General features: G+C 51.7%; 2 protein-coding genes across 2 annotated transcripts in view; one reads left to right on the top strand and one right to left on the bottom strand.

Annotated features, from left to right (window-relative positions):
* MTOR (mechanistic target of rapamycin kinase) overlaps positions 1-27,301 on the bottom strand; it is a 51,481-nt gene that overhangs the window by 9,225 nt on the left and 14,955 nt on the right. The window contains exons 20-39 of the mRNA XM_083375552.1: positions 26,890-27,052; positions 25,742-25,887; positions 17,467-17,542; positions 16,049-16,188; positions 14,647-14,747; positions 13,342-13,457; positions 13,146-13,223; positions 12,927-13,034; positions 10,650-10,775; positions 10,325-10,456; positions 8,831-8,946; positions 6,885-7,002; positions 5,738-5,944; positions 5,498-5,598; positions 5,273-5,369; positions 4,147-4,245; positions 3,932-4,054; positions 2,554-2,736; positions 1,367-1,501; positions 1,071-1,245 (exon numbers count right to left, since the gene is read on the bottom strand). Of these exons, the coding sequence (XP_083231678.1) occupies positions 1,071-1,245; positions 1,367-1,501; positions 2,554-2,736; positions 3,932-4,054; positions 4,147-4,245; positions 5,273-5,369; positions 5,498-5,598; positions 5,738-5,944; positions 6,885-7,002; positions 8,831-8,946; positions 10,325-10,456; positions 10,650-10,775; positions 12,927-13,034; positions 13,146-13,223; positions 13,342-13,457; positions 14,647-14,747; positions 16,049-16,188; positions 17,467-17,542; positions 25,742-25,887; positions 26,890-27,052 (2,540 nt within the window). The remainder of the gene's footprint in view (positions 1-1,070; positions 1,246-1,366; positions 1,502-2,553; positions 2,737-3,931; positions 4,055-4,146; positions 4,246-5,272; positions 5,370-5,497; positions 5,599-5,737; positions 5,945-6,884; positions 7,003-8,830; positions 8,947-10,324; positions 10,457-10,649; positions 10,776-12,926; positions 13,035-13,145; positions 13,224-13,341; positions 13,458-14,646; positions 14,748-16,048; positions 16,189-17,466; positions 17,543-25,741; positions 25,888-26,889; positions 27,053-27,301) is intronic.
* Positions 19,647-24,611, top strand: ANGPTL7 (angiopoietin like 7; the record flags this gene model as incomplete). Its single annotated transcript, XM_083375541.1, has 5 exons — positions 19,647-20,022; positions 21,324-21,424; positions 21,844-22,038; positions 23,321-23,519; positions 24,025-24,611. The coding sequence occupies 5 exons, from the start codon at positions 19,647-19,649 to the stop codon at positions 24,192-24,194; spliced, it is 1,041 nt and encodes a 346-aa protein (XP_083231667.1). The 3' UTR covers positions 24,195-24,611.

The following is a 27,301-nucleotide window of genomic DNA, read 5'->3' as shown; positions in this document are numbered from 1 at the left end:
TGCATCCGAGGCAAATTAGAAGATGTAGTATCTACGTTGTTTCGATTTAAGTTCCTACAGTCGGATAAGAAGCACAGGCGCTGCCCTTGTTAAGCTGGGAATGAACAGGGCAAAATATACCAGAGCGAAACAAAATCCTGTAGGCCAAACCTTCGCTGATCTTTCCCAAGCTTCTTCACCCGTCACTAGACCCATCAATTTCACCCTTCTAATTTCTTAGCCTGGGTGTGTTTTATTCCTGGACTCCTTAAAGCAGTGATGGCGAAAAGTTTAGAGATCGAGTGCCTAAACTGCGACCCAAAACCCGCTTCTGTATTGCCGGGTGGGCGTGGCCCGTTGGGTGGGTGTGGCCCATTGGGTGGGCGTGGCCCATTGGGTGGGCGTGGCTGCGGTGGTAGCGGCAGACTGGGTGGGACTAAAAAGTTCAATCAATCCATTCCAACTTGGCGAGATCATTTTTTTTCCCCTGCGAGAAGTTGAAATGGATCGTTTGATCGAACCTTTTTTTTCGTTTTGCGCACGGTGGCGGAGGCCTAAAGCGAAAAGGTTTTATGAAACCCAGCTGAAGGCCCAGGACTGGGGCGTGCCCACAGAGAGGGCTCTGCGTAGCGGAGGTTCGCCGCCGCGGCCTTAAATGATCTGGACGGTGACAAGAAATTGATTTTTGCTCTGCATCCCCAGAGGTACAGGAATGGGGACAGGGCTGACAAAAGGCAATCACGGCACCGGCTCGCTCTCCCGACGCGATGCCTTTTTTAATTGGATGCCGTTCCGCAAGAGAGAACTGGCAATTCAGGGACGGATATAATTTTTTTAATCTGTTTTTAACTTTTGTATTTTTTGTTTTAACCACCCTGTAAACCGCCCTGAGTCCTTCGGGAAAGGGCGGTATATAAATATAATATAATAAAATAAAATAAAATAAATAAATAAAATAAATAAATAAATAAATAAATAAATTGATACATCTGGAATCCCTCAGCAAACCGAGGGAAAACCCGAGCCAAGTCGGAGGCCTCAGAGAAAGCCGCGGTTCCTTCCTTCCTTCCGTCACGAGCCAGTTTTCTCACCCATTAAGGTCAACTTCCTCGGCCTCTGCTTGGAGGTGATGACTTGCAGGGAAGGCGCGATGGACTGAATCCGGATGATCTGCTGATTCGGGTCGTAGGTTCCCGGGACGGCCAGCTCCAAATCGCGGCACATCAGGAGTTTGGGAGAAACGTACTGGAGTTCCAAGGAAGTCAGCTGTTGGCAAGAGAGGGGGGGAGGGGGGGAAGCAAGCAAACGAAGCAGCTTAGGGCGGATTCCAAAGGGAAGTTGGGGAAAAAAAATAATCCCCACGGGGATCAAGGATCCTCTCCCAGACCTGAGGCAGCTGCTTGGAGATCCGCCGGAAGACGTGGTAGTACAGATCCCAAGCCTGGGTGAGATCCTTGACGTTTCCCGACTTCATATATTTACGGCACCACTCCTGGGCCTCCATCAGGTCTCTGCCGTAAGCCTGCAAGGAAAAGAGTTGCTCCCGGATCTGCAAACTCCTTCCCCACCACCCCCACTTGAAAAAGGATTTCAAAATAGCCACGATCGGGGCTTTTCTCTTTCCCGATCCTCAACCTAAAGCGAGCAAGTTGATCGCTGGTGGCTTTGGGCTGATCACCGGGTGACCCCCTGACGTGGCATCTCCTAATTCATTATGCCGGATGGGAGGGACGTTTCCGAGAGGCCGTGGTGGCGGGTGGTTAGAAATGTAGCCTTTGCAGGCAATTCGATCTTGACCGGCTCGAAGTTGAGTCGGCCTCTCCCATCCTTTCCTTCTGAGGTGGGTAAAATGAGGACCCAGATTGTTGGGGAGGGGGCAACAGGCTGACATTGCAAACCACTCAGAGAGGGCTGTAAAGCACCGTGAAGTGGTCTATAAGTCTGAGTGCTATTGCCCTTCCTTCCTTCCTTCCTTCCTTCCTTCCTTCCTTCCTTCCTTCCATCCATCCATCCATCCATCGTATGCAATGGTTAAAATGCAGCATTGAAGGCTGACTCTGCCCGCTGCCAGCAGTTCGATCCTGACTGGCTCAAGGTTAACTCAGTCTTCCATCTTTCCGAGGTGGGTAAAATGAGGACCCAGATTGTTGGGGGGGGGGGCAACAGGCTGACATTGGGGCAACAGGCTGACAGTGTGAAGTGGTCTATAAGTCTGAGTGCTATTGCCCTTCCTTCCTTCCATCCATCCATCCATGGTATGCAATGGTTAAAATGCAGCATTGCAGGCTGACTCTGCCCACAGGAAGCAGTTCGATCCTGACCGGCTCAAAGCGGACTCGGCCTTCCATCCTTCCGAGGTGGGTCAAATGAGGACACTCCGATTTGTTAGGGGCCATGTGCTGACTCTGTAAACCGCTCAGAGGGGGCTGTAAAGCCCCACCAAGCGGTATCTAAGTCTACGCACTGTCCCCCTCGCAACTCTTGGGGATTTCTTTTTCCGTGGGCGCAGCCCGGGGTGTGTGTGTGGTGATTTTTGTTTTCTCCTGGACAGGCCGGCCCCTCTTTCGCTGGTACCTGGTTGAAGGAGGTTTCCTTGAGGGTCTGAGGACCCCGCTCCATCATGGCGTGCAGCGGCTCCAGCACCTCAAACATCCCCTTCACGTTCCTCTCCCCGAAGTAGAGGCGAGAGGCTTCCTCCAGCCCTTCGTGCCACATCTCGTGCCACAGGATGGCCACGCGGATCAGTTCTTCGCTCACCTGGTGGCAGAGGGGAGGAAGGCCCCCCGGGAGAGGTTAATGGGCAAAGGGGAGGGTGTGTGTGTGTGTGTGTGTTGGCATTCAGCAGCGCAGGAGGCCGAGTCGCTTCACTGAAGCTTCCCGTTGTTCTCCACCCCAACCCGCTGGGTTGGAGGAGGCCAGGGCGGAAGGACAAGGGACCCTCTCAGTAGTGGGAGGTCGGTCGGGGTCTCAGATCTACCCCGATGGAGGAAATGTGTGTCCTCTGGGCTGGCACTGCCCCACCTAAAATCAGCAGAGGGGTAGCAGGAGACGCCGAGAGACCGAAGCGAGGGAATCTGACGGGCGGGTCTGTTTTGCAGACTGGAATAAAGTCTCTCTTTTTTCCCTGGCTAACGCAGCCCCAGGCCATGATGTTCAGTCAACGGCAAGCTTGCTGCCTAGATTAACTGGGTTAGTCAGGGATGTAACCCAGACTGACTGCTAGAGGGAGCCACAGAAAAGCTTCTGAACACAATCCCAGCATCTGTAACGCAAGGGATCCCCGCGTGGCCTTTTGGCAAGCTCCCTTCCCCATTTCCTGTTTTAGCAACAGCAGCAGAGAGGGTGTGCGTGGAGCGAAGGGAGCTTCAACAGACTTTCCCCCAAATTTGCGGAAAAGAGCCCCCCCCCGTTCTCTACCCAAGCTTGCTTTAAGCGGCGTTCGGGGGGAAGTCCACGTAAGCAGTTACTGTTCTGAGGAAGGACAACAGCTTGGAAGACATGACCCAAATAAGGCTGATCTAAGTTAATAAGCCAGAACAGAACCGTATGTGCCACGAACGCGAGAGAGCGGTGGGGAAACGTAAAAGATTTTTTTAAAAAAAATATATATATATATATAAAACTTTTTTTTAAAAAAAAAAAAAAAACGCTCTTCGAGAGCCCCGATTGGATTCTTTCAAACGGTGCATACGATAAACAAGCGCGCGCAGAAACAAACAAACAAACAACGTTCGGTGTTTGTAAAATAACAAAAACCTGAATAAAATAATAAAAAGGGGAAGAGAGAATTCCTGAACTGGGAAGCCGAAGTGAATCTACGAAAAGCAAGGGGGGGGGGAGAAGGGCTGCGAAAGAACGAGTGGGCTGGTTTCGCTGCGCTTTCGGCCTGGGGCGAAAGGATGGCAGGGAGCTGCGGAGAGGAGCGCGCGCGCAACCTGCCTACGTCACCCACCATCATGGCTTGCTGGACAAGGGTGTTGCTGTGCTCGCACATGTTTTTCAAGATCTTGTTAGCGGCGTTGTGCCGGGCTGTCGTCGTGGACTTGGAGGCGACCGTCAGAGGGTAGATCAGAGCCTAGAGGAGGAGCCAGAAAAGAGCGATCTTATCCAAACCTGGTTGGTTTGGAGTCTGGAAGGGCTGTGTGTCTGAATGTAGGGTTATCTCACCTGCGGATGGTACCTCCCGATGTCGGTGAGCAGCTGGTAAATGAGCCGTCCCACTAAAGGCCGAGGGGTGTCGATTCTTGCAATCAGCTGTGGGATGACCTGATTTTTCAGCGGGTGGGTGGGTGGGTGGAGCAAGAGAAGGAGAGGTAAGAGAGATTAACCAGGCAGCTGTCACTCAACACATCCCACTCTCCCTCTGCAGGTGGGCAGAGCTTCCTATTTCAAAACCCAGAGCTCCCTGTCAGAAGCCAGGTTGTTAGCTGGAGAACGGGCCCGGCCAAAGGAATGAGCACACTACACGAGGAGGAGGAGGAGGAGGAAGATATGTTTTGCTGATATCGCATCACATTAATGCATCCAGTTTTGGTCACCCTGATGTAAAAAACAGTGTCGAGGCTCTGGAAAGAGCGCAGAGAAGAGCAACAAAGAGGATCAGGGGACTGGAGGCTAAAACATACAAGGAACAGTTGCTGGAATTGGGCATGTCTAGTTTAATGAAGAGAAGGCCCAGCGGGGACAGGATAGCAGCCTTCCAGTATCTCAGGGGCTGCCCCAAAGAAGAGGGAGTCAAGCTATTGTCCAAAGCACCTGAAGGCAGGACAAGAAGCGACGGATGGAAACTCATCAAGGAGAGAACTAAGGAGAAACTTCCTGACAGTTAGAATAATTAACCAGCGGAACAACCTGCCTCCAGAAGCGGTGATTGCTCCAGCACTGGAAGTTTTTAAGAAGAAACTGGACAGCCAGTTGTCTGGAATGGTATAGGGTTTCCTGCCTGAGCAGGGGGTTGGGCTAGATGACCTCCCAAGGTCCCTTCCAACTTTACGATTACGATCTTTTATTCATTAAACCTGAACCTCGGTCAACCGAACGTTCAAACTGACTGGCGCCGATGGCCGGCACGAGTCGCTGCCAGCATCCTAGGTATCAACAAAGGTATTAATGTTGTTGTTGCTGCTGTTGTTGTTGTTGTTACATGTCCGCAGGTGCCCATATAGAAGTGGGCAGGCCGGCTGGGGAATCTGGGAGTTGACAGTCCGCCCACCTGCAAAGTTGCCCAGGTTGGGAAACGCTCCCGTCAGCGTCAGGAAAAAAAGGCCGTTCGTGCTTCAGAGCGGCCCCTTACCTGCAGCCAGGTGTCGATCTGGATGGCCTTGACCCCTTCCACCAAGGCTTCGTTGACTTCCGGCCAGTGGCCATAGTCAAACCACAGTGTGAGAACCCTGCAGGGAGGCAAGCCGATCCCATTAGCTCTCTTTTCTTGCCTAGCAAAGCGACGCCACCCGCCGCCCCGCCCCGCCCAAATCCGACGATTCAAATCAAATCAATTCAATTCAAATCAAAAAGTCACCGGAGAGTATCCTGCAGATTGTTTCCCCGGGACAGAGAGATGGATCGGAAGAAGCCCTGGACTGCCGGCACAGTGTACATCAGCAGCGTTTTGGACAAATCCTGTTCGGGGGGGGGGGAGAAAGGAAGGAAGGATGAGTCTCTCTTCTCCAAAAATTAAAGGGGAGTCGAGGATTTCTTGCGAGGGAGGGAGGGGGGGGAAATCTGCCAACGGGGGGGGGGGCCCTGGGAGCAGCCTGACCTCCATGACCTTCTTCTGCACGGGAGAAGGGGCCGGGCTGTTCTCCGCGCTCTCGGCCTCGCTTTCGCTGTTACTGCCTTCCGTGTTGGCGCTGGCGACGCTGGTCCCGCTGGCGTGGCGCAGCTTCTTCTTCTCGTCCCGGGCCTGGTTCTGGAGCTTGTAGTGCAGCACCGCCTCGAAGTTCATCACGGCCCAGGCGTGCCAGGCCTGGAAGAAAAGAGAAGAGCCCCCCCCCCTCAATGGCACTGGTCCGCCTCTCCCCGTTGGGGCAGTTCAGCCTTCCGAGCCTTTTCGGTTTCAAGGCCTCCGTTTCCCCGGAAGCCAAACTTCACGGACCTCTCTTCCTTTCCCCAATTTCCCAGGGAACAACCCGGCAAAGTTTCGGTGTCTCTTCGTCCGATAGCTGTGAATCTCTCTCCTCTTGCTCTCTTTACGTCTTCCCAGGACGAAGAGGCAAGCTGCTTTTTCCTAGCCAATGCCCCCCACCTCCTTTCCCCCCCCTCCTACCGCCACTATGCTTTTCTCTCAAACCTACACTTGTTCCCCTTTAAAACTTACAACCGCGCAGGCCACACGCGCTTCCCTAAAATGTCGTGGAATGCCGAGTCTGGGTGCAATCTGGGTCGGTTGCCGGGACCAGGGTTTTTTTTTTTTTTCCTTCTGAGCTTCCGGGGATCTTAGCTCGGAAGACTAAATTTCTGGCCCTGGTCGACCGACCCAGATTGGAACCCCCGCCACGTTATCCCGGGACGCGTGGATTCGCCTTCCTTCGTGGGCTAGAGAAAAATTCCCCCCGAAGGTGGGAGTTGGGAAAGTTCGGGAACCGGCAACCTTATCCTGGCACAGGCCTTCCCCTCTTGGCCAACTGGTTAAGTCATCCAAAGCCGATTCTAGCTGCAAATGCAAACCGGGGGGGGGGGGGGGAGGAGGAAACCTGGTTTCCCCCAACATTTGGGCACCTCATCTCACTCCAAAGGCTGGCCGGCCCTCGGCTTGCTTCCGCCCCGCCATTGCTTTCCCTCCGGAGTTTCAGATCAGGCTGAGTTCCTCCTGGGCGAGAAAACCTGGCTCCCGGTTTGAACCGCGTGCTGACGGGCGGGCCCAGAAGCAGCTGCCGGCACGCCCGCCCACCTCTCCCTGGACTCACTTTGTACCAGTTGCGGTCGTGCTCCGTGGAGGCGCTGTAGTACTGCAGGACTTTGGGAATGGTGCTCTCGTTGATGCCTTGCAGGTTCAGCTGCCACTCGCCCAGCTTCAGGAAACACCTGAGAACGGGGCCAAGAAATCTGGCTCGTCAACGTAATTGTCCCCTTTCCGACGTGCGGGCTTTTCAAGTGACTCTGCGGCACTGTTTACCTTAAAAGTCCTTTATTCAGCCTAATACAGCGGCAGACGCTTGCTCGGAGGAAGCTGGAATCTTGAAACCTCCACCCCCACGCACAATATATTAAAACGCAATTCTCCACCTTTCTAATTTTGTCGTTAAATCGTATTCTCCAATTCATCTAAAGAATCCGTTGCCCTTCCCGTTAGAAAGCCCGCCAAGCTCTCCGTCTTCTTTAATTCCAGATGGCCTTGAAAGGTGCAATCCTCCTCGTTCCCCCCCCTCCCAACCTTAAAACTCAATCTCTTAAAGCCATGCACAAGTTTAACAGATGAAATGGCTGCTTCTTCATCTCTTGCCAAGCAAGAACATTCGAGGTTAGCAGCGTTGACAATAATGATGTTGATGATGGAGGAGGAGGAAGAAGAGGAGGAGGGGGGGGAGGAGAATATCCACGAAGTCAAATCCAACTCTTGGCCCTTCTACGGGCCAAGTCTCTCCACTTCTTCTAATGGTGCACTATTTAATTTTTTTTCTATGCTGGGCCTGGGAGGGGGGGGACAGCTTCGTGTCTAGGCGCCGTGTTCTTTGGACGGCCTGGCTTCCCTTTTACCGTAATCTCTTTCTGCACAGTGAAAGGAAAGGAAATGAAACGAAACGACAGGGCCAAATAGGCGAGATGCAGTTTCGTCATTTTTAAAAAAATTTTAATTCCATTTATATCCCGCCCTTCTCCGAAGACTCAGGGCGGCTTACAAACTTAGCAGTAGCCTTCATTCTATGTATATGCCTGCTTATTAGGGCTTTCACACACACCCCAACCAGCATTATTACAAAGTCAGCTTATTGCCCCCAACAATCTGGGTCCTCATTTTACCTACCTCGGAAGGATGGAAGGCTGAGTCAACCTTGAGCCTGGTGGGACTCGAACCTGCACTAATGGCAGGCAGCTGGTGTTACTTAAGGAGGCATTAGCCCACTGCTCCACCAAGCCTCTTTTTTGCCTTCCGCTTTTGACACGTCTTGGCATTAGGCGCTCCAGGTACTCGTTTGTTTGTTAGTCACCTTTGTTGTTCAAGGGACCGACAGGACATCTTGGTTAATAGTTTGTTTTTCCCCCCACGGCCGGGACCTAACTGGGCCCAATCCTGGCTCTGGATTCGGGATGATCAGCCAGAAAGAGGCCACTGCCCACCTCTGGAGGGTATAAACTGCGTCAAGGCCCCAGGAAGACCACTCACAAAGGGGGTCTTCAGTACGTTTTGCGCTACTGATCCCGTTTCCAGAGAGAGCCCCCCCCGGTGCAAACTCAAAGAACTTGTCTAAAGCAGGCCTCTTCCAACGTGGGCCCTTTCGTGACTTGTGGACTTCAACTCCCAGGATTCCTCGTGCCTCGGCTGAGGAATGCTGGGAGTTGAAGTCCACAAGTCATCAAAGGGCCAGGTTGGAAGACCCCCCTGACCTAAAGAGACATTTGCTTCCTTCTTGCAACCATCTCATTCTGCTTTATTGGAACCAGATATCGGTGCCTGTGTACAAAGGGTACGAGTAGATGAATTTTTAGTCAGGTAAAAGTCAGAAATAAGGACTTTCCCCTTGGGGCAGGCCTCCCCAGCCCCTGGTCCAGGAACCAGCAGTGGTTCCCAGCATGCCAGAAACCGGTCCGCGCAAACAAGGAAAGCCCCATCCGTGGGATGCAGGCAGCATGCGAAACCACACACCCGCCGCCTTAGGGTGCCGTTTCTGGGTTCAGCGAGGCAGTCACTCACCGAGCCATGAGCTTGTGAAGTTCCTGCCGGTGCTGCTGGTCCTCGGTGGCGATGGCATGCTGGGCTTGCTGCTGCATCATCTGGACGAAATGCTGCATGTGCTGGAAGGCTTCGATCTGCAAAGACAGGAGCCGACCCCGGGGGGGGGGGGTTGCGCTGCTGCGTCACCCGCTGGGTCGCTGAGGACTAGGAGATTGCCTGGCACCTTCTCAGGCTTCCTCTCCTCTGCTCTTCAAAAGCCACTGGCCCCAACGTGGCGCTCTCGAGTCTACCCTACAGGCCGCCCTCGACGTGCAGAAGTTCGCTCGGGGGACCGCTCGAAGTGGGGAAAAAAAAAAAGCGGGAGGAAGGCCCTTCGAACGGGGCGGGAGTGTGAAACGGATTTCCAGAAAACGTGGCAGACTCCAGGAGCCACTTGGGCCTCAGCGGGAGACGCAGACAACACGGACACATCCCCAACAGCCTTGGCGCCCGTCTTCAGCGGTGACTGGGACCCAGGGCAGAAAAACATCCTGCAGCCAAGGAGGCTCCAGGCCCGTTTGCACCGCTCAGGTGAGCCCGAGGACACACGAGGCAAACCTCCAAGTGGCCTCGACGGCTCTCTAAAAGGATGCAAACGACCAGGAATATAAACCTTCCCATTCTCCCCACCACCCAGTCAGAGCTGAAGAAGCTTCTCAGATGAGAAGAGAAACATCTTTAAAGAAAAAAAACAACGAGAGAGATAGTCCTGCGAGAAAAGGAGGCTGCAGATGACCCCTGACCTTCGGTCCTTCCGCCGTGACCTGAAGACTTGGTTGTTCCAACAAGCGGGTCTGGACTGACTACGGTTTTTAATTGGGTTTTTACCATTTTTTTAAAAATTGTCACGTAATTATTGTATTTATTATTTAATTCTTTTTTTAAAACTTTTCATCCTATGTTTTCTTAATTTTTATTGTTGTGAGCCACCCTGAGTCCTCAGGGAGAAGGGCGGCATATAAATTTAAATTTCATTTCATTTCATTAAATTTATATCCCGCCCTTCTCCGAAGACTCAGGGCGGCTTACAATTTAAGCACAAATCGAATGTGCTTAGCAATAGCCTTCATTCTATGTATATGCCTGCTTATTAGGGCTTTCGGCCCCCGCCCCCAAGCGGCATTATTACAAAGTCAGCTTATTGCCCCCAACAATCTGGGTTGACAGTGGCAGCAGGTGGTCTCGCAAGTACCCCGGGCCTAAGCCATGTAGGGCTTTAAGGTGATTACCAGCACCTTGAATCGCGCTCGTGAGGGTAACCGGAAGCCAATGCAGCTCGCGCAGGAGGGGTGTAACGTGGGAGTACCGAGATACTCCCACAAGCACCCGCGCGGCCGCATTTTGCACCAGTTGAAGCCTCCGGGTGCTCTTCAAAGGCAGCCCCATGCCAATAAATAAATAAATAAATAAATAAATAAATAAATAAATAAATAAATAAATAAATAAATCTTTGAAAGCCTCGTCACGCCTTACCTTCCGGGCGCTTTTCCACATGTGCTTCATGTAGGCGTAGGTCACTTGCGGGTGAAGAGTGGGCAAGGGGTGGTCCAGCTGTCGGGAGGGGTCGACTCCCAGCAGCAACACCAGAGTTTTTTGGGCCAAAGCCTTCAGCGAGGGGTGGGGGTGGGGTGGGGAAAAAGAAGAAGAGTAGGGGACAAGTGAACGCAAGGCTCAGATCCGAGGCTTTTTTCCCCCCTCGGGGGGAAAATTCTGGGAACGTTGGAAGTCCCACCCTTCGAAAAGCGACGGCGGAAGCCAAGCAGCTAATCCGGCTGAACGGAGAGGGGAGTGAACTCACGAGTCTGCCGCTCTTGCCGCACAAGCTGGCGTACTTCAGCCACATTCTCATGTCTTCGTGGGGGTTGACCACCAGTGAGCGGACCATGAGGATCCGCTGCCAGTCCTCTACGATCCGCTGGCAACCCTAGGAAGGAAGGGCCTTTCCTCAATAGCGTCTTGGCTTTCGGCACGGGGCCCGGTTTCCCGGGACTGAAAGAGGCCTGGGGAATGGCGCCAGAGGTTGGGAGAGCCCCCACCCCCTCACCCCCCCACACACGCGCACCCCCCAGAGCTCAATTAGTCAATAAGACAGTTGGCACCGCCGTGGGCCTGGGAGGGCTCTCGCTTTTCTCGGCGAAATCTGCGCGTTTTCGTATCCGAAAGAAAAGCGGGGGGGTTTCCTTTGGGCACAATACTAAATGCTTTCGCGGCCAGAGATGGAGAGATTCAAACTGCCCCGGATATTTTCACTCAATTAGCCACCTAGGAGGGACCCAGAAGCGGTCCAGGGTTTTCTGTGCCTTCCTTCTTCAAATAGTTTAATTTTCCCACCCACCCCAAAAGCCGGGAGACCAACTGTTGGGATGGGCCGTCCAGGGTCAGCAGGGATGGTGGCCGCTCGGGGCGACTTTTCGACCCGTCTAAATGCGAGAGGAGACGTGTGACGCTGCTTGGAGCTTTCTTGGAGACCGGCGGCTTTCCGCTAAGTGATCCAGAAGAATGCGGGGACTCAGAGGCCGAACTCTGCCTCCTTTCGTTGCCTTGTTTCCTCTCTTTTTTTTCTCTCAGGGCGATGATAAACAGCTCCCTCTGCAGACTTTCCCCCTCGGCTTTTCCTCACCGGTGGAATGTTCTCTTTCAGCTCCTCCAGACAGGAATGCAGCCCTGGAGGCAAAATGCTTCCCAGATGGCCGAGGAAAGAAGAATGCTGGCAAGGCAGGGGCTGGGCTGGGGGGAACCAGGCAGGGACACCAGAGGGAGGGAGGGAGGAAAGGGAGGGAGGGAGGGAGGGAGTGAAGGAAGGAAGGGAGGGAGGGAGGAAAGGAAGGGAGGGAGGGAGGGAAGGAGGGAAGGATGGAAGGAAAGGAAGGAAAGGAAGGGAGGGAGGAAGGAAGGGAGGGAGGGAGGGAGGGAGGGAAGGAAGGAAGGGAGGGAGGGAGGAAAGGAAGGGAGGGAGGGAGGGAAGGAGGGAAGGATGGAAGGAAAGGAAGGAAAGGAAGGGAGGGAGGAAGGAAGGGAGGGAGGGAGGGAGGGAGGGAAGGAAGGAAAGGAAGGGAGGGAGGGAGGGAGGGAGTGAAGGAAGGAAGGAAAGGAGGGAGGGAGGGAAGGATGGAAGGAAAGGAAGGAAAGGAAGGAAAGGAAGGGAGGGAGGGAAGGAAGGGAGGGAGGGAGGGAAGGATGGAAGGAAAGGAAGGAAAGGAAGGGAGGGAGGAAGGAAGGAAGGGAGGGAGGGAGGGAGGGAAGGATGGAAGGAAAGGAAGGAAAGGAAGGGAGGGAGGAAGGAAGGGAGGGAGGGAGGGAGGGAGGGAGTGAAGGAAGGAAGGAAAGGAGGGAGGGAGGGAGGGAAGGATGGAAGGAAGGGAGGGAGGGAGGAAGGAAGGAAAGGAAGGAAGGGAGTGTGAGAGGGAGGGAAGGGAGGAAGGAAGGGAGGAAGGGAGGGAGGAAGGAAGGAAGGGAGGGAGGGAGGGAGGAAGGAAGGAAGGGAGGGAGGGAGGAAAGGGAGGGTGGGAGGGAAGGAAGGGAGGGAGGAAGGGGAGGGAGGGAGGAAAGGAAGGAAGGAAGGAAGGAAGGAAGGAAGGGAGGGAGGGAGGAAGGGAGGGAGGGAGGGAGGGAGGGAGGAAAGGAAGGGAGGAAGGAAGGAAGGAAGGAAGGAAGGAAGGAAGGAAGGAAGGAAGGAAGGAAGGAAGGAAGACCAAGCTGGGATCCTGCACTCTGCTGGTGGGGCTGGATGGGGAGGAAACCAAACTTCAAATAAAGACCCGGAAGTCCTGGATGCCGGGTGACAAAACTGGGCAGGCACTTCAGAATGCTGCCTATGGCAAAGTGTCCTGCAGAATCCTAGCTTGCTCGTTTTCCAATCCAAACCTTAGACGTTAAGAACCCTTCAAAATAAAAGAAGTCTCTAATCGTTGAAACTGTGTGTTCCTAGAAACCGTTCCGGGGGAATTCTGAGCCTCGAATTAGTCCTCGTCTAAGGAGCCTGAGCGGGCTCTTCTCCCGTTACGGGGAGTCCCAGAACCGATTCCGACGATCCGACCGGCTTCTTCAGAGCTGTGGCGTCCAGGCTGAGCCTTACCTGCAGCCTCTCCCACCAGATCTGGCGGAGGATCTCTCGCCGTTCCGGCACCAGCTTGTACTGGATGACTTCTTCCAGCTCGGACAGCATTTGGCAGGAGACCATCGCCTGCAGGGAAAAAAAAAGGGGGTCGGCCCCATCATCGCCGCCCCGGGATGGATCCCCCAAGGAAGGACGGGGGAGGGGGGGGGGAGCTGGAGGAGCAGAGGAGCTACTCACGCCGTACGCTCGGCTGTAACTCTCTCCCGCCATGGCCGTCAGTTCGGCATCCAGAAGGTCGCGGGCTTTGTCGATGCACTGGGGGAGGGGGAGAGAAAAGATTAAGCAGATACGTCGTAGGTGAGGAGGGGGCTTCGAAAGGAGGAAGGTCCCCGAATCCCCCCCAAAAAAGGGCTGGGAAGGTGTTAGGCAATACCTGCTGAGCCAAAGAGAAGAGGTCCTGATGCAGAGCCAGCACAGCCCGGTAGAAAGCGCCGTCGTGGGTGTCCCTCGGAATCATGCAAGTGTATTCCTCCATGCTGTCCCACTGCCCTGTGGAAAGGGGGTGGGGTGAAACAACAGCCCAGCTTGAACCAACAGATCTGCTTTAGCCTAAGACCGTGGTGGCGAACCTATGGCCCGCGTGCCGCAGGTGGGCACGCAGAGCCCTGCCCGTGGGCATGCGCGCCGTCGCCCCAGTCCTAACGCTTCAGCTGGGTTTTATAAAACTTTTTTTCGCTTTAGGCCAGGGGTAGGCCACCTCGGCTCTTTTAGGACTCACGGACTTCAACTCCCAGAATTCCTGAGTCAGCTGACTCAGGAATTCTGGGAGTTGAAGTCCGTGAGTCCTAAAAGAGCCGAGGTTGCCTAACCCCTGCTTTAGGCTTTTGCCGCCGTGTGCAAAAAAAAAAAAAGGTTCAATCAATCAATTTCAACTTCTTGTGGGGAAAAAAAAGATCTCGCGAAGTTGGAATTGACTGATTGAACTTTTTAGTCCCGCCCGCTTGCCACGGGGTGGGATTTTATAAATGGACTTCAATTTTTAATCTGTATTAATTTATTATGGGCATTGTTTAATCACGTTTTAATAATTTTTAATTTTTTGTATCTAGTTTTTATGTATTGCCCTGTTCACCGCCCTGAGTCCTCCGGGAGAAGGGCGGTATATAAATTAAATTAATAAATAAATAAATTACCACCGCAGCCACGCCCACCAATGGACCACGCCCACCCAACGGGCCACGCCCACCCGGCACCCGACGATACGTAAGTGGGTTTTGGGTCGCAGTTTGGGCACTCGGTCTCTCAAAGGTTCGCCATCGCTGGCCTAAGAAAACAGGTTTTGCCCGTAGGCAAATCGGCCGGGTTAAAAATCTCCCAGTTGTGTATCCTGAGCTTGGTTAACCAAGATTTGCTTGGTTCGGACTTGGTTGCCTTTTCACATTCGCCTGCGACATTCAGGATGCTGCAGCCCGGCCCTGATTCTAGGAGGCTTGGCTAAAGGGGGCCAAATTGTGTGTGTGTTTTGTGTGTGTGTGTGTGTACAGGAAAAAAAAAACCCATTTTATGCCAGCTGAAGAGAGAAACCTGGGATATTGTTCGATTTCATGGCTCGGGACAGGTGCTGACGTCTCTTGAGAGCCCCTTTCGCACAACCAAATGTGGGACTGCCTCCGCAAGGCCCCCAACCCTAGGGACTCCTCCCCCAAAGACCCCCCCAAAGGGTGGGGTGGACGCTCACCTAGGCCCCAAGCGGCCGCCGCCGCCATCCTGGCCATCTTCGCTTGGGTTTCGTCGTTCACCAAGGTCCATTTCTCGCAGCACTGCTGATGCAGCTGCCCCCTAGACAGAAGAGCCGAGAGTTATAAACCCAGCAGGAAACCTCCGTCCACCCACACATTTGTTTCGTGATTACATTTATGGGTCGGCCCATCTCACACGTTCAAAAGCGGTGCTGGCGAGTTGAAATCCGCACGCCTTGAAAGTTGGCGAGGGTGAGAAACGCTGGTGTGAAATAAAAGAGAACTTCCAAGGCGGGGCAGAGAATAATAGCGTTGGAAGGGACCTTGGAGGTCTTCTAGCCCAACCCCACTGCTCAGGCAGGAAACCCTGAACCATTTCAGACCACTGGCTGTCCAGTCTCTTTCTTAAAAAACCTCCAGGGTTGGAGCATTCACCGCTTCTGGAGGCAGGTCGTTCCGCTGGTTAATTGTGCTGACTGTCGGGAAGTTTCTCCTTAGTTCCAGGTTGCTTCTCTCCTTGGTTAGTTTCCATCCGTTGCTTCTTCTCCTGCCTTCAGGGTCTTTGGAGAATAGCTTGACACCCCACCCCACCCTTCTTTGGGGCAACCCCTCAAATATTGGATCACTGCTATCACGTCACCTCTAATCCTTCTTTTAATTAACTTAGACATAGCCAACTCCTGCAATTGTCGCTTCCGACTCCAGGGGCCAGTGCTCATCTCCGTTTCAAAGACGAAGAGCCAGCGCTTGTCCGAGGAAGTCTCCGTGGTCATGTGGCCAGCATGACTAGACACCAAAGGCGCACGGAACACTGTTCCCTTCCCACCATAGCGGTCCCTGTTTTTCTACTTGCCTTTTTACGTGCTTTCGAACTGCTAGGTTGGCAGAAGCTGGGACGAGTAACAGGCACTCACTCTCTTACGCGGCACTCAAGATTCGACCCGCCAAACTGCCGACCATCTGATCGACAAGCTCAGCGTCCTAACCCACTGAGCCACCGCGTCCCATATATATATATATATATCAATAAAGATCAATATATATTGATCAATATATATATATATATATATATATATATATATATATATATATATATATATATATATATATATATATATATATATATATATATTGTGGTGTTGAAACTCAAATACTTTGGCCACCTGCTGGGAAGGTGGAGGGCAAGAGAAGAAGGGGACGACAGAGAAGGAGGTGGCTGGATGGAGTCACTGAAGCAGGAGGCGTGAGCCTAAAGGGACTCCAGAAGATGGCAGAGGACAGGAAGGCCTGGAGGAACACGACTTCGCAATTAACAACAACAATATTGTGGTGTGGTGACCATAATTGGATGCAGCATTCCAAGCGCGGGAAGCTGCCGAGGGCCAAGGACGTGGCTCTTACCATTCCCCTAAGGCTTCCAGGCAACGCATGCGGCCTAGCATCAGCTCTGGATCATCCTTGCTGGTGTCCATCTTTTTGTCGTAGGCCACCAGGGCATCTTCCCATTCGTGTAGCTTCTCGTACCAGGTGGCCTGGATTTCCTAGAAGGAGGGGCCAGGAAATGGGGTGGGGGCGAAAAGAAAATCAAACCCAAGAGATAGATATCCCCAACTGGCATACTGCTAAGCTTGTAAGCCGCCCTGAGTCTTCGGAGAAGGGCGGGATATAAATGTAATAAAAATAAAAATAAAATAAAATAAATCCGTTGGCAGTTGGGCAGCTCAACTGTAATTAACCAGTTGAAAACTTTCTGAAGCTCAAAACGGTGTTGAAACATCGCAGAGAGATGCCTCTGCCATTTCCTTTAGCTGCCCTGACCTTCTCGATGAGTATTCTCAAACCTTAGTAACTTTAAAGCAGGGTGGGTGGTGCTGTTGTCTTCAAACTTGGCCCTTTGATGACTTGTGGACATCCAACTCCCAGAATTCCTCAGCCAGAGCCACACACACACCCTGCTTTAAACTGCGTGGGCTTCAACACGGACGGGGAATTCTGGGAGCTGAAGTCCAAGCAGCTTAAAAGTTGCTAAGGAAAAACTCGGTTCCCATCGGTCAAAATTTCCCTTTTAGAAACGGACGGCAGCTCAGCGCGAAGGTAGACGTTTCCCAAGGAAGTCCCACCTTCTCTCCTTTTGGAATTTTTTTTTTAAAAAACCCTTCCTATCTTATCTTTTTTTTTTAAGAAGGCATCTAAATTTTGTAACAAAAGGGTAGCTAGATTGCCTCCCTCTGCTCGGAGCCCATTTAGCGCAATACGTTTATTAAAGTCGGGGGGTCTTCAAACTTGGCCCTTTTGTGACTTGTGGACTTCAACACCCAGAATTCCGGGAGTTGAAGTCCACAAGTCATCAAAGGGCCAGGTTTGAAGACACACACACACACACACACCGGTTTGAGTCTTTTGTGAACTGCAGCTCTCCTCGTCAGAAGCAACCAGTAAGCACCAAATAACGCATAAAATAAAATACCAGCATTGTCGGCGTGTTTAAGAGTTTTGTGGGTTTGCAAAAGGGCCGCCTCACTCCTGTTTTTTGCTAGCTTTGAGGAGCTTCGTTTTATAATAATGGCAATAAGAATACAGAATTTTGGTGTGTTTTTCTCCCTCCCCCTCCTTTCTTGACTTTTATGTCCCGACCCTCGTGCAGGCTCCGGCCTTTTCGATTCAGCCTCTGGCACTTCCTGCCGCCACAGTTGCCAAGCTGTGGATTCCTTCCCAGCCTGCGGGCAGGATCAGGCCGCACACACGCCGTCCCTCCACGTGAGACGGGAAGTTTCCAAAAGCACAAGCCGAGGGGCAAAAACGGAGGGATCACAGCTTACCAGCTCCCCGAAATGCTTCATGGCGTATTCCAGCACCCCAGCCGCGGCCTCCGGCTGCTGCAGTTTATTGTTGATGCTGAAAAGGAAAGGAAGGAAGGAAGGAAGGAAGGAAGGAAGGAAGGAAGGAAGGAAGAAAGAAAGAAAGAAAGAAAGAAAGAAAGAAAGAAAGAAAGAAAGAAAGAAAGGAAGGAAGGAGAAGAAGGAAGGAAGGAAGGAAGGAAGGAAGGAAGGAAGGAAGGAAGGAAGGAAGGAAGGAAGGAAGGAAGGAAAGAAAGAAAGAAAGAAGGAAGGAAGGAAAGAAAGAAAGAAGGAAGTAAGGAAAGAAGAAGAAGGAAGGAAGGAAGGAAGGAAGGAAGGAAGGAAAGAAAGAAGGAACGAAGGAAAGAAAGAAAGAAGGAAGGAAGGAAAGAAAGAAGGAAGGAAGGAAGGAAGGAAGGAAGGAAGGAAGGAAGGAAAGGAAAGTAGGAAGGAAGGAAGGAAGGAAGGAAGGAAAGAAAGAAAGAAAGAAAGAAAGAAAGAAAGAAAGAAAGAAAGAAAGAAAGAAAGAAGGAGGAAGGAAGGAAGGAAGGAAAGAAAGAAAGAAAGAAAGATTGGAGTGGTTTCCCTTATAAAACATAAGTTCTCAAGATTGGGAGACGGGGCTGCTTGCTGGATTTTTGTAATGTTTGCTTTCATCCAACGGGAACCTCTTCCTCCACGTATTCTAAGGGTAGCTCCCGTTACTAGGAGCGCGTGGATCCACAATCTCAGATCGTGAGCCTTGCGTAGAGAAGGCCCAAGCGTGGAAAATGACCTCAGTCATCCACTCCTCATTCGAAAGACCCTTTTTTTTCCCCCTCTTTAAGTTCCTAAGCTGTCTTTCAGTGGCTTGTCAACACCCCGGCGTTATTGATGAAAGAGCAAGTTGGGTTTGTTCTGCCTGAAATATGGCTATGGGCAATAAACCCGCCGTGGCTCCTTGGGAGTGAATCAAGAATCAACCACCTGCTAAAAAAAAAAAAGCGATGAATGGCTGTCACGTTCTGTTGGACAGCCAGGAGCATCTCAGCTCTGCCGGTCGGGCAATTAATCACCTCCAACTTTATCTCCTTCTGACAAATAGGCCATTATCCTTTTTTTTTTCCTTCCCCCCCCTCTCCCCCTTTTCACTACAACTGCCGCTGCTGCCCGCCCGCCCTCCCTCGCCGGCTTTTCATTTTGTAACTTGTCAAAGGGAAATGCCTTGTGCTTCAAACCTGGACTGGGCTCAAGTGATTTTTTTTTTTTTTACTCTTAAAATTCCAGGGAAGGGAGCGGGGAGGGGGAAGAGAAAGAGAAAATAAAATAAAATAAATCAAGATGTTGCCGTCTCTACGATCCTTTTTTTTGCTGCTCTCTCGTTTCGTCCAAGTTGCGTGGAAATGACCGGTTCTCTTCCTAATGTTCTGCTTTGCAAAAGACTTGACAGATGTTGACTGCCAGCTCAGCTTTGTGATGTGTCCCTTTCCAGCTGCATGTTCGTAGGCATTTTTTCCCAATAAAAACACCATCCTGGTGTTTGTTATCTCCACAAAGGACCTCGGGATTGCTCAGTCGGACTGCCAGAGATCCAATCAGCGGAAGGTGTGGGTTATTTGCAAACACCGTGACATTTACTGGTGACTTCTTTTCATTCGCGGGACACCCAATCCTGTTACGGTCTTCCACGTGCCAGAGATTTAATCGGCGGGAAGGCCACAATCCAACAAGGGCATCTTTCCTGGAAACAACTGCGGTTTCCCCCAAGTCCTGAGAAAATCACCCAACCAAGAAGGTGAGTTTCAAGTTCAGGGTCCCTTTGTCGGGGAAAACAAAATAGCCCCAAGCACAGCCCAGCTTTAGTTTCGCCCACGAAGGGCGGGAGAAATGGGAGGGCCATGGATGGCTGCAAAGGGCGGAGACAGCCAGGAGCCACAAATATTTAAAAACCGTGTGTAAGGAAGCAGATACACACACACACACCACAAGATGCACACTCTTTTAGCAAAGGCAGATTCTTAGGCAACTGACTCGGATTTGCCAAGAGCACTATTTTCCATCACACAGGGTGTGGGGGGGGGGGGAGAGAGAGAAACTGCCAGGAGAAGCTTGGGAATTTTGTTAAGGGTTATTGGGAGCTAAAGAGGAAGCGGAAGAGAGACCGAGAGAATACACACACGATCATGCGGTCCACCTTCAGCCCCCAGCTGGCTTGCTTATGTGCCCTGACCCTCTCTCTCGCTATATCTCCAGCGTGGCCGCAGACTCTTTCCGAGAAGGCCGGGAGCGGCGAGGACAGCAAAAGCTCCGGATGTTGCACAGACCTAAAAAAGCTGAAGGTCCGAGTGGCCAACCTCTCCTCCGTATTAGAAGAGGTGGGCAAGATGCGGGACGACAACATCCTGGGACAGGCCCTCACGCGGCTGACGGCTCTGGAAGGGAGCGTCAAGCTGACGGAGGCCCGGCTGAACGACACGGAAGGGAAGTGTTCGGAGATGAATTCCCAACTCGGCCTCCTGCAGCTTCAGGCAGCCCAGGCGGTCACCCAAACGTCCACAGGTAAGAAAGGGATTCCCCTCTGGCTAATGCAGAAAGAGCAGCGACAGTCATCAGATCGGGACCCCCAGGAATATATAAAATATAACTGGGTGGTGGTGGTGGTGGTGGAGAAGGATTTAAGAGATGAAGAAGCTTAAGGAGGAGCTCCGCCGTACGGGCGTCGTGTTGTGAACTTGACCGAAGCCTGAATTTTTGGGAGAATTCCCGTCTTCCGGAGAAGGTGGCCAATTCACAAGAGACCTTTCGGCCTCTTTCTTTTTGCTGGCCCAAGTTAAACTTACTTAGCCCCGTTCAGCTAGCAGGGCTGGGGAGAGCAAACCCGCAAATGCAGCCCTCGGCCCAAAGCGTGAGCTTTCTGGGGTTTGTTATATGGATTTAAAAGAACGAGGGGGGGGGGGTCAAGCTTCCTCTGGATGCCACTTCGTAACCCCCAAACCCAAGCTAATTTAATTGCTAGTTACCCCCTCAACCCTCGCTCACCGTTTGAAAGCACTATTGTTTTTTTGTTTTGTTTTTTTCTGGAAGACTCCAAAGCCGGTGAATTCCAGAAAAAAGAATCTCGTTCCTTCTCTTAACTGTCTATTTTGGACAACTGTATTAAGCAAATTTCTCATTAAGCCTGTGGTGAGGTTTCTACGCATATATTTAGGTGTGTGTGTGTTTGGTTCCCCCGCACATGCGTGCTAGTCGTTTCTGACTCTAGGGGCCGGTGCTCATCTCCGTTTCAAAGCCGAAGAGCCAGCGCTTGTCCGAGGACGTCTCCGTGGTCATGTGGCCGGCATGACTGGACGCCAAAGGCGCACGGAACGCTGTTACCTTCCCACCGGAGCGGTCCCTATTTTTCTACTTGCATTTTTTACGTGCTTTCGAACTGCTAGGTTGGCAGAAGCTGGGACGAGTAACAGGCGCTCCACTCTGCTACGCGGCGCTCGGGATTCGACCCGCCAAACTGCCGACCTTCTGATCGACAAGCTCAGCATCCTAACCCACTGAGCCACCGCGTCCCTAATTTAGCATGTATACTTAGTACTTATATTCATTATGTGCTTATATCCAATGCAGTGAAAGACCTATAAATGCCCATCCTTAGAATGGTGACACACATTTTTCTTTCTGAGGCAGAGACATGAGAATGGAGATGATGGATAGGAGTAGATTAATAAAAGTGGAAAGCTTGCTCCTTCTCCATAAAGACATCAGATACAGAATCGGACCAAATATATATATGTGGGGGGGGGAGCTAAATTTTCCTGACAGTTGGGAATAATTCAACCTATTGCATTTTTTATTTTCTGGCTCAGACGCTGTGTACGACTGTTCGTCCCTTTATCAGAGAAATTACAGATTTTCTGGTGTCTACTACCTTCTCCCGGATGAATTTCTGGGAAGTCCAGAATTGCAAGTAAGAAACTTACACACCCCCGTGGGAAGAGACGAAAGGCAGGAAACTACGCGAGGTTTAGGATTCCTACAGACTTGGGAACGGTGTCGATCTTAGAGAACAAAACCCCCACCCCACCCCGCCTCCCAGCTGTGTACAAAACAGCAACAGCTCTACGGGATGGAGTTAGGCTTAAGTCGCTTTGACTTGCTGTTCACACTTTTCCCAAAACGCCGTGCAACTTTTCGGTGCCTTTCCCATTCCAGGCAAGGTAATTTTTTTTTTTTGCTCCGTGCGCGAGAGAAGTAGGTAGGTAGGTGGGCGGCTTGAATGTATGCTGGAAACATCCAGTACGGAAGCGACGCTGATCTTCGCTGTCTCGGTAAATTACCCGCCGTGCCTGATTGCCCGAAATCGCCCTTCTTTTTCCGCTTTCCCAGGTGTACTGTGACATGGAGACCGATGGAGGAGGCTGGACTGTTATCCAGAGGCGGAAAACTGGTTTGATTTCTTTCGGCCAAAATTGGAAGCAGTACAAAGAAGGGTTCGGAAGCCCGCGTGGAGACTTCTGGCTGGGAAATGAGCACATCCATCGGCTTTCTAGGAGGCCGACCGTCCTTCGCGTGGAGCTGGAGGCAAGTACCGTAGCTTCTTCACCTGCTTGGCCGGCCTCGGTTAGACGCCTGGGGTGTTGCTGTTAGATGTTTTTGTGCCAGCCATGGCAGTTCCCCAAAAAGGTCATCAGATGGGAGCAAAGAGGCTTCTTTGCTTCCACTGATGGGTCAGGGGTCCCCGGCCCCTGCAGCCCCATTGGCGAGAGAGTTTTATGGTTAGGGAGGGGCTGAGACCCCCTCATAAATACCTCTGCTCAAGGGGCTGCTCTTTGTTCTCTCCTAGCTTCTTGTTCTGTTCCAGTTATGCTATGCTAGCTTGCTCTCTGTTCTTTTGTTCTCTCTCACATGCAGGCATGGATGCCTCCATGCCAAGTAATTCTTTCTCTCTAATCTATCGATAAATAAAGATCATATGATTGCATCTCTGCGTTCTGCTTTTCACTTGGAAGCACCTTAACGATCCATCGACCTCGTGAGACCATTTCACAGTTGCAACGTTCCAGAGAAAAGGAAGTCAAAAACCATTAGAAACGCTTCCATGTGCCCAAGTACCGCAGAAGACTTGGGGGAGGAAAGAGCTACGAAGGGTTGCCAAAGATGGTCTAACAATGCCCGTTTAGTCGTGGCGTACATCCACCGAACTCCAGCAGCCTAGACCATGATTAGGCTGCGTAACTATTTTCCTTGGGCAGTGTCAGGATGATGACTTAACAGCTGAACAGCTTATGTGAAAGATGTGATGTGGATGAGTGTAATACAGGAATAACTCAGCAGGTGTGCGTATCCCTTTAAGAGCTGGAGTATAAAAGGGAAGGTTTTTTTGCTGGAGTCTCTCTCTCTCTCATCCCCTTGACTGCTGTGTATTAGAGTTTGCTGTTTCACCACGTGTATGTATTCTGTTTCTAGCGCATACTTGTAGATAGTGTGTTATAAACCACCACTGAATTACAAACCCCCGTGTGCCGCATTTACTCCTGGGTTACTTCAGCACAAAAAAGACTGGGCATGCTCCGACTGGAGACAGTACATGAAAAGAATGGATTCCATTGCACGTTACTCTATTTAATAAATCCTGAAAGCGTTACCAAATCTAAGGCTTAGCGCACAAAGCGATGGTTAGTTTCAGGTTAATAGAGCACATTCATTTGCGGCTGGTGCACAAGAAACATGTAAAAGATCAGTTAAACAAAGAAGTCATTTCCTCCATCCAGAGCTTGGTGACAGCACCGATATTTCAGATAAATGTTTCCCTAAATCCAGCATAAATAAGGGGCGTCTCCTTAATTTTCTTCTTGCCCTGCAGGATTGGGATGGCAACCGCGTTTTTGCTCAATACAGCCGATTTGCGGTGGGCAACGAGTTGAGCAGCTACCGTCTCTTCCTGGCCAACTTCAGCGGCAGTGTGCCACGCGACTCCCTGCGGTACCACAACAACACGGCCTTCAGCACCATGGACAAGGACAATGACAAATGTGTCGATCACTGTGCGCAGTTACGCAAAGGTCAGCCTTGCACAAAACCTCCTCCGCCTCCTCCTGGGTCAAGGTCACTGAAGTAGGACCACTGTCCCCTTTTGTCTTTGAAGAACCCTGCCCAAATTTTATGCAGGAACAGCCACCCGTTCTTTAGCCCAATTCCACCTAGTTGTTCAGACCGACGTCGCTTGCCCAGTTTCCAGAAGGGCAAATCTTCCTAAGGGTTGATTCCTCTGTTCTTTGAATGTTCCAATTTCTCTTGTAAGTAGCGTTGGGGGGGTCCCTCTTTCTGCTCCATTCTGCTCCATCAGCCACTTAGCAGTGGCAGAACACAAACTCCTCCGCGTGGGAGGAGCTGACCCCTGTCATTTTCAATCGTGAATGTTCAGACGCCGGCAACGGCCAACTCCCCGATGCTTTGCAATTTGCTGACCCTCGGCCAGAGATCCGTTGACGACGACGAGGGCCGCTATCTTGGCGTTACCAGATGTCCTAAAAAAAACCCCTCTCGTCTTCCTCTTTCTCTCAACAGGGGGTTACTGGTACAACTGCTGCACCGACTCCAACCTGAACGGGGTTTACTATCGTAAGGATGAACACAACAAGAGCACCGATGGCATCACCTGGTACAGCTGGCATGGCAAAATATATTCCCTGAAGAGGGTGGAGATGAAGATCCGGCCAACAGACTTCAAGGCCTAGAGGGGACCCCAACAGAGTCAACGAAGGAGATGATGTCACCTCTAAACCAGGGGCCACAGGGGGAGAGAGGGAGGGGGGATGTCCAGAATGAGCTTACGTATGGAAAAAGCACTTCCATCAGTAGCAATGCAGATGCTCACCTCTTTCACTCTCCACCTGAATGTTTCTGGGTCTTCCCGAAGACAACGTTCTCCCGTCGGGATGCTCACATCTCCCCCTGAGTTAACTTAGGCTTGCCTTTACGTCCTTGCTGGACTGGAATGTCGGGGATGGCAGGGAGAGAAGCCACACCAGATGTTCGCCAAACGTATTGCCTAGGTTGATTCCTCCACATCAGGAGCTTATGGGAATCAGACGCTTAGGATTTCTTTATTTTGCAGCTGTAAACCGATCGATGCTCTGTGCAAACACCTTTTCTTCCTCCGTAGCATAATAAAATCCTCTTGGTTTTAAAACTGAGCTTGAGGCTGAGTGCGTAATCCTCGGAACAAACAGGTTTCCAGGCAAGCAGAATTTCTGGAAACGCCAACCGACACCGGAGGGAGGTTTGTGTGTGTGTGTGTGTGTGTGTGTGTGTGTGTGTTGCTAATCTGGTGTCAATGCTGTGAAGAATCTGAGGTTGCAAAGGGATCTCTTGGTTACTGGCAGAGGAGAGTTCTACATCTTTGTTCCAGTGACAATGGAGACTTCCCCCCCCCACACACACACACACAAAAACAAAAAAACCCTCCTGGATTATATCAACTGGATATCGGTGCTGCGGTTTTTGTCTCTGTCTACTTAGTGTATAAAAGGGAAGGACAGAATTTAGCATGAATATTTTCCACGTGATGTTCTGTTTCCTGTTTTGAGGGGGAAAAAAAATCTCCCGTTTTCTTCCTTAACTCGAAACAAATTTCCCCAAGCGAATACCAGATGCAACCGTTGCCAAACAGGATGCCTAGATACCTCCAATCCTCGCTCTGGGATTGTACCTTGATAAAGGGCTTCCAGAACAGAACAGAGTAACACAGAGTTGGAAGGGACCTTGGAGGTCGTCTAGTCCAACCCCCTGCTCAAGCAGGAAGCCCTAGAATCGTTCTGGACAAATGGCTGTAAAGCCTTTTCTTAAAAGCCTCCAGTGATGGAGCACCCACAACATCTGAAGGCGAGCCGTTCCAATGGTTTATTGTTCTGACTGTCAGAAAACTCCTTAATTCCCGGTTGCTTAGTTTCCATTCGTTGCTTCTTGTCCTGCCTTCGGGGCCTTTGGAGAAGAGCTTGACTCCCTCTTCTTTGGGGCAGCCCTTGAGATACTGGAACACTGCTATCATGTCACACACACCCCTCCCTGTCCTCCTTTTCACTAGACTAGACGTACCCAGTTCCTGCAACCGTTCTTCACACGATTTAGCCTCCAGCCCTCTTTGTTCATCGTCATCTTTGTGGCTCTTTACGGCACTCTTTCCCAGATTCTCAACCTCAACCTCTTCCAGAGAAACAGCAGCTGTTCTCCTCCGTCGGAGGAGCTTACCGACCAAGAGAGCAAAAGTGGGGAAGCGGCCTACCTGATGAGGGACTCAAGGATGGCTGGAGTGGGCCCCTTCTGAAATTCCAGCTCTTTGTAGTGTAGCGCCTTGGCGTAGGCTCGGCACTTGGCGGCCCGCTCTCCCAATAAGACGATGCCGTTATCGTCCCCCAATGGCAGGGGTCCCTGTGCAAAGGAAGCCAGACAAAAGGTCAGGGCCGGGACGGAGTGCAAATTTCCAGGCCAATCTAGAGAATGTTACGTAAGCAGCTAGATGTACCCATGAGCCCTGGAGGCGCAGTGGTTGTTGTTGTTGTTATTATTATTAGCGTATGGCGTTGTTACAGTACCCAGGAGACCCCCAACTCTATGGCAGAGTAGTAGCTTGGCTTGCCAAGGTACCAGCCCTGTTATAGGAAACGCTGGTGCCCTTCCCAAGGTGCGCCACAGGAGGGCGAGCTGGCTTCGCACCATAAAGGTGAGGGGGCTCTTCCTAGATTGTCACCCAAAGCCCCTTCCCTTCCCAGAGCTGCCTTGCAAGCAGAAAGGTTCAGATCCAGCCGGAATCCGATTGCCTGCACAGAGCACCAGCTCGCCTCCCCACCGGTGGTACCTGTCTATCTACTTGCGCACAACATGCTTTCGAACTGCTAGGCGGGCCGACGCTGAGGCGAGGGACGGGGGGCTCGCCCTGCCGCGCAGCGCTAGAGCTCAAACCGCTGGAGCTGAGGCTACCTCCGGCCTCATTAAGCCGCTTGACGCAGGGCTTGAACTCAGCCTGCCGTCCTTCCGAGGTCGGTAAAACAGGGACCCAAATCGTTGGGGGCAATTTGCTGACTCTTCAGAGAAGAGCTGTAAAGCAGTGGCCCTCAACGTTTTGGGCACCGGGGACCGGTTCCGTGGAGAGACATCATTCTGTGGGCCAAAAGGGGCGTGGTGTTGTGTGCTGATGGTATCCTGCATATAAGGCATCACTTGTTTGTGGGGGCTGGGTTTCTGGCATGCGGCAGCCTGGTGCCGGTCCACAGACTGGAGGGGGGCGGGTTGGGGACCCCTGCTGTAAAGCAGTGTGGGGTCCAAGCGCTATGGCCATTTCTGCATGATCAGCAAAGTCACCTGCCTCTTCGCAAGGTCTGAGCAAAGTTGTTAAAAAGGAAGTCGGAAAACCTCCACCCCGACGCGCTCTACCTTGTCGCTGTGCTCCATGAACTCAGCCAAATTGAGCAGGGTCTGGGTGACTTCGGCAATATCCTGAGACGTCAGTGCCAGCTCGATGCTACGGATCAGCTCGTCCTGCTGGTCTTCGTTTAGCTCGGACCAGCATGAAACAAAGGCCGCGTTGAACAGATCCCTGAGGAGGGGGCGGGGGAGAAGCAGCGGGAAAGGGGGACACGGAGAACGGAACAGTTGAGTCTGCCAACGTTGAACCCACCACTTCAGTGATCCATACTGAACCCACAGCCACGTCTCACTGGAAGCCCATAATTGCAGAGGGGAGAATTTCTAATAAAAATAACCATCGGACTCGAGAACTGGCTGGCAACTTCTCAAACTACCCCTTATCGTTATTTCAGCATTCAAACCATTTTTTTTTCCTATC

The sequence above is a fragment of the Vipera ursinii genome, assembly GCF_947247035.1.
Source record: "Vipera ursinii genome assembly, chromosome: 17".
Classification (NCBI taxonomy): Eukaryota; Metazoa; Chordata; class Lepidosauria; order Squamata; family Viperidae; genus Vipera; species Vipera ursinii.
Note: the sequence above shows the minus strand (reverse complement) of the source record. Positions and strands in the feature narration are given on the sequence as shown.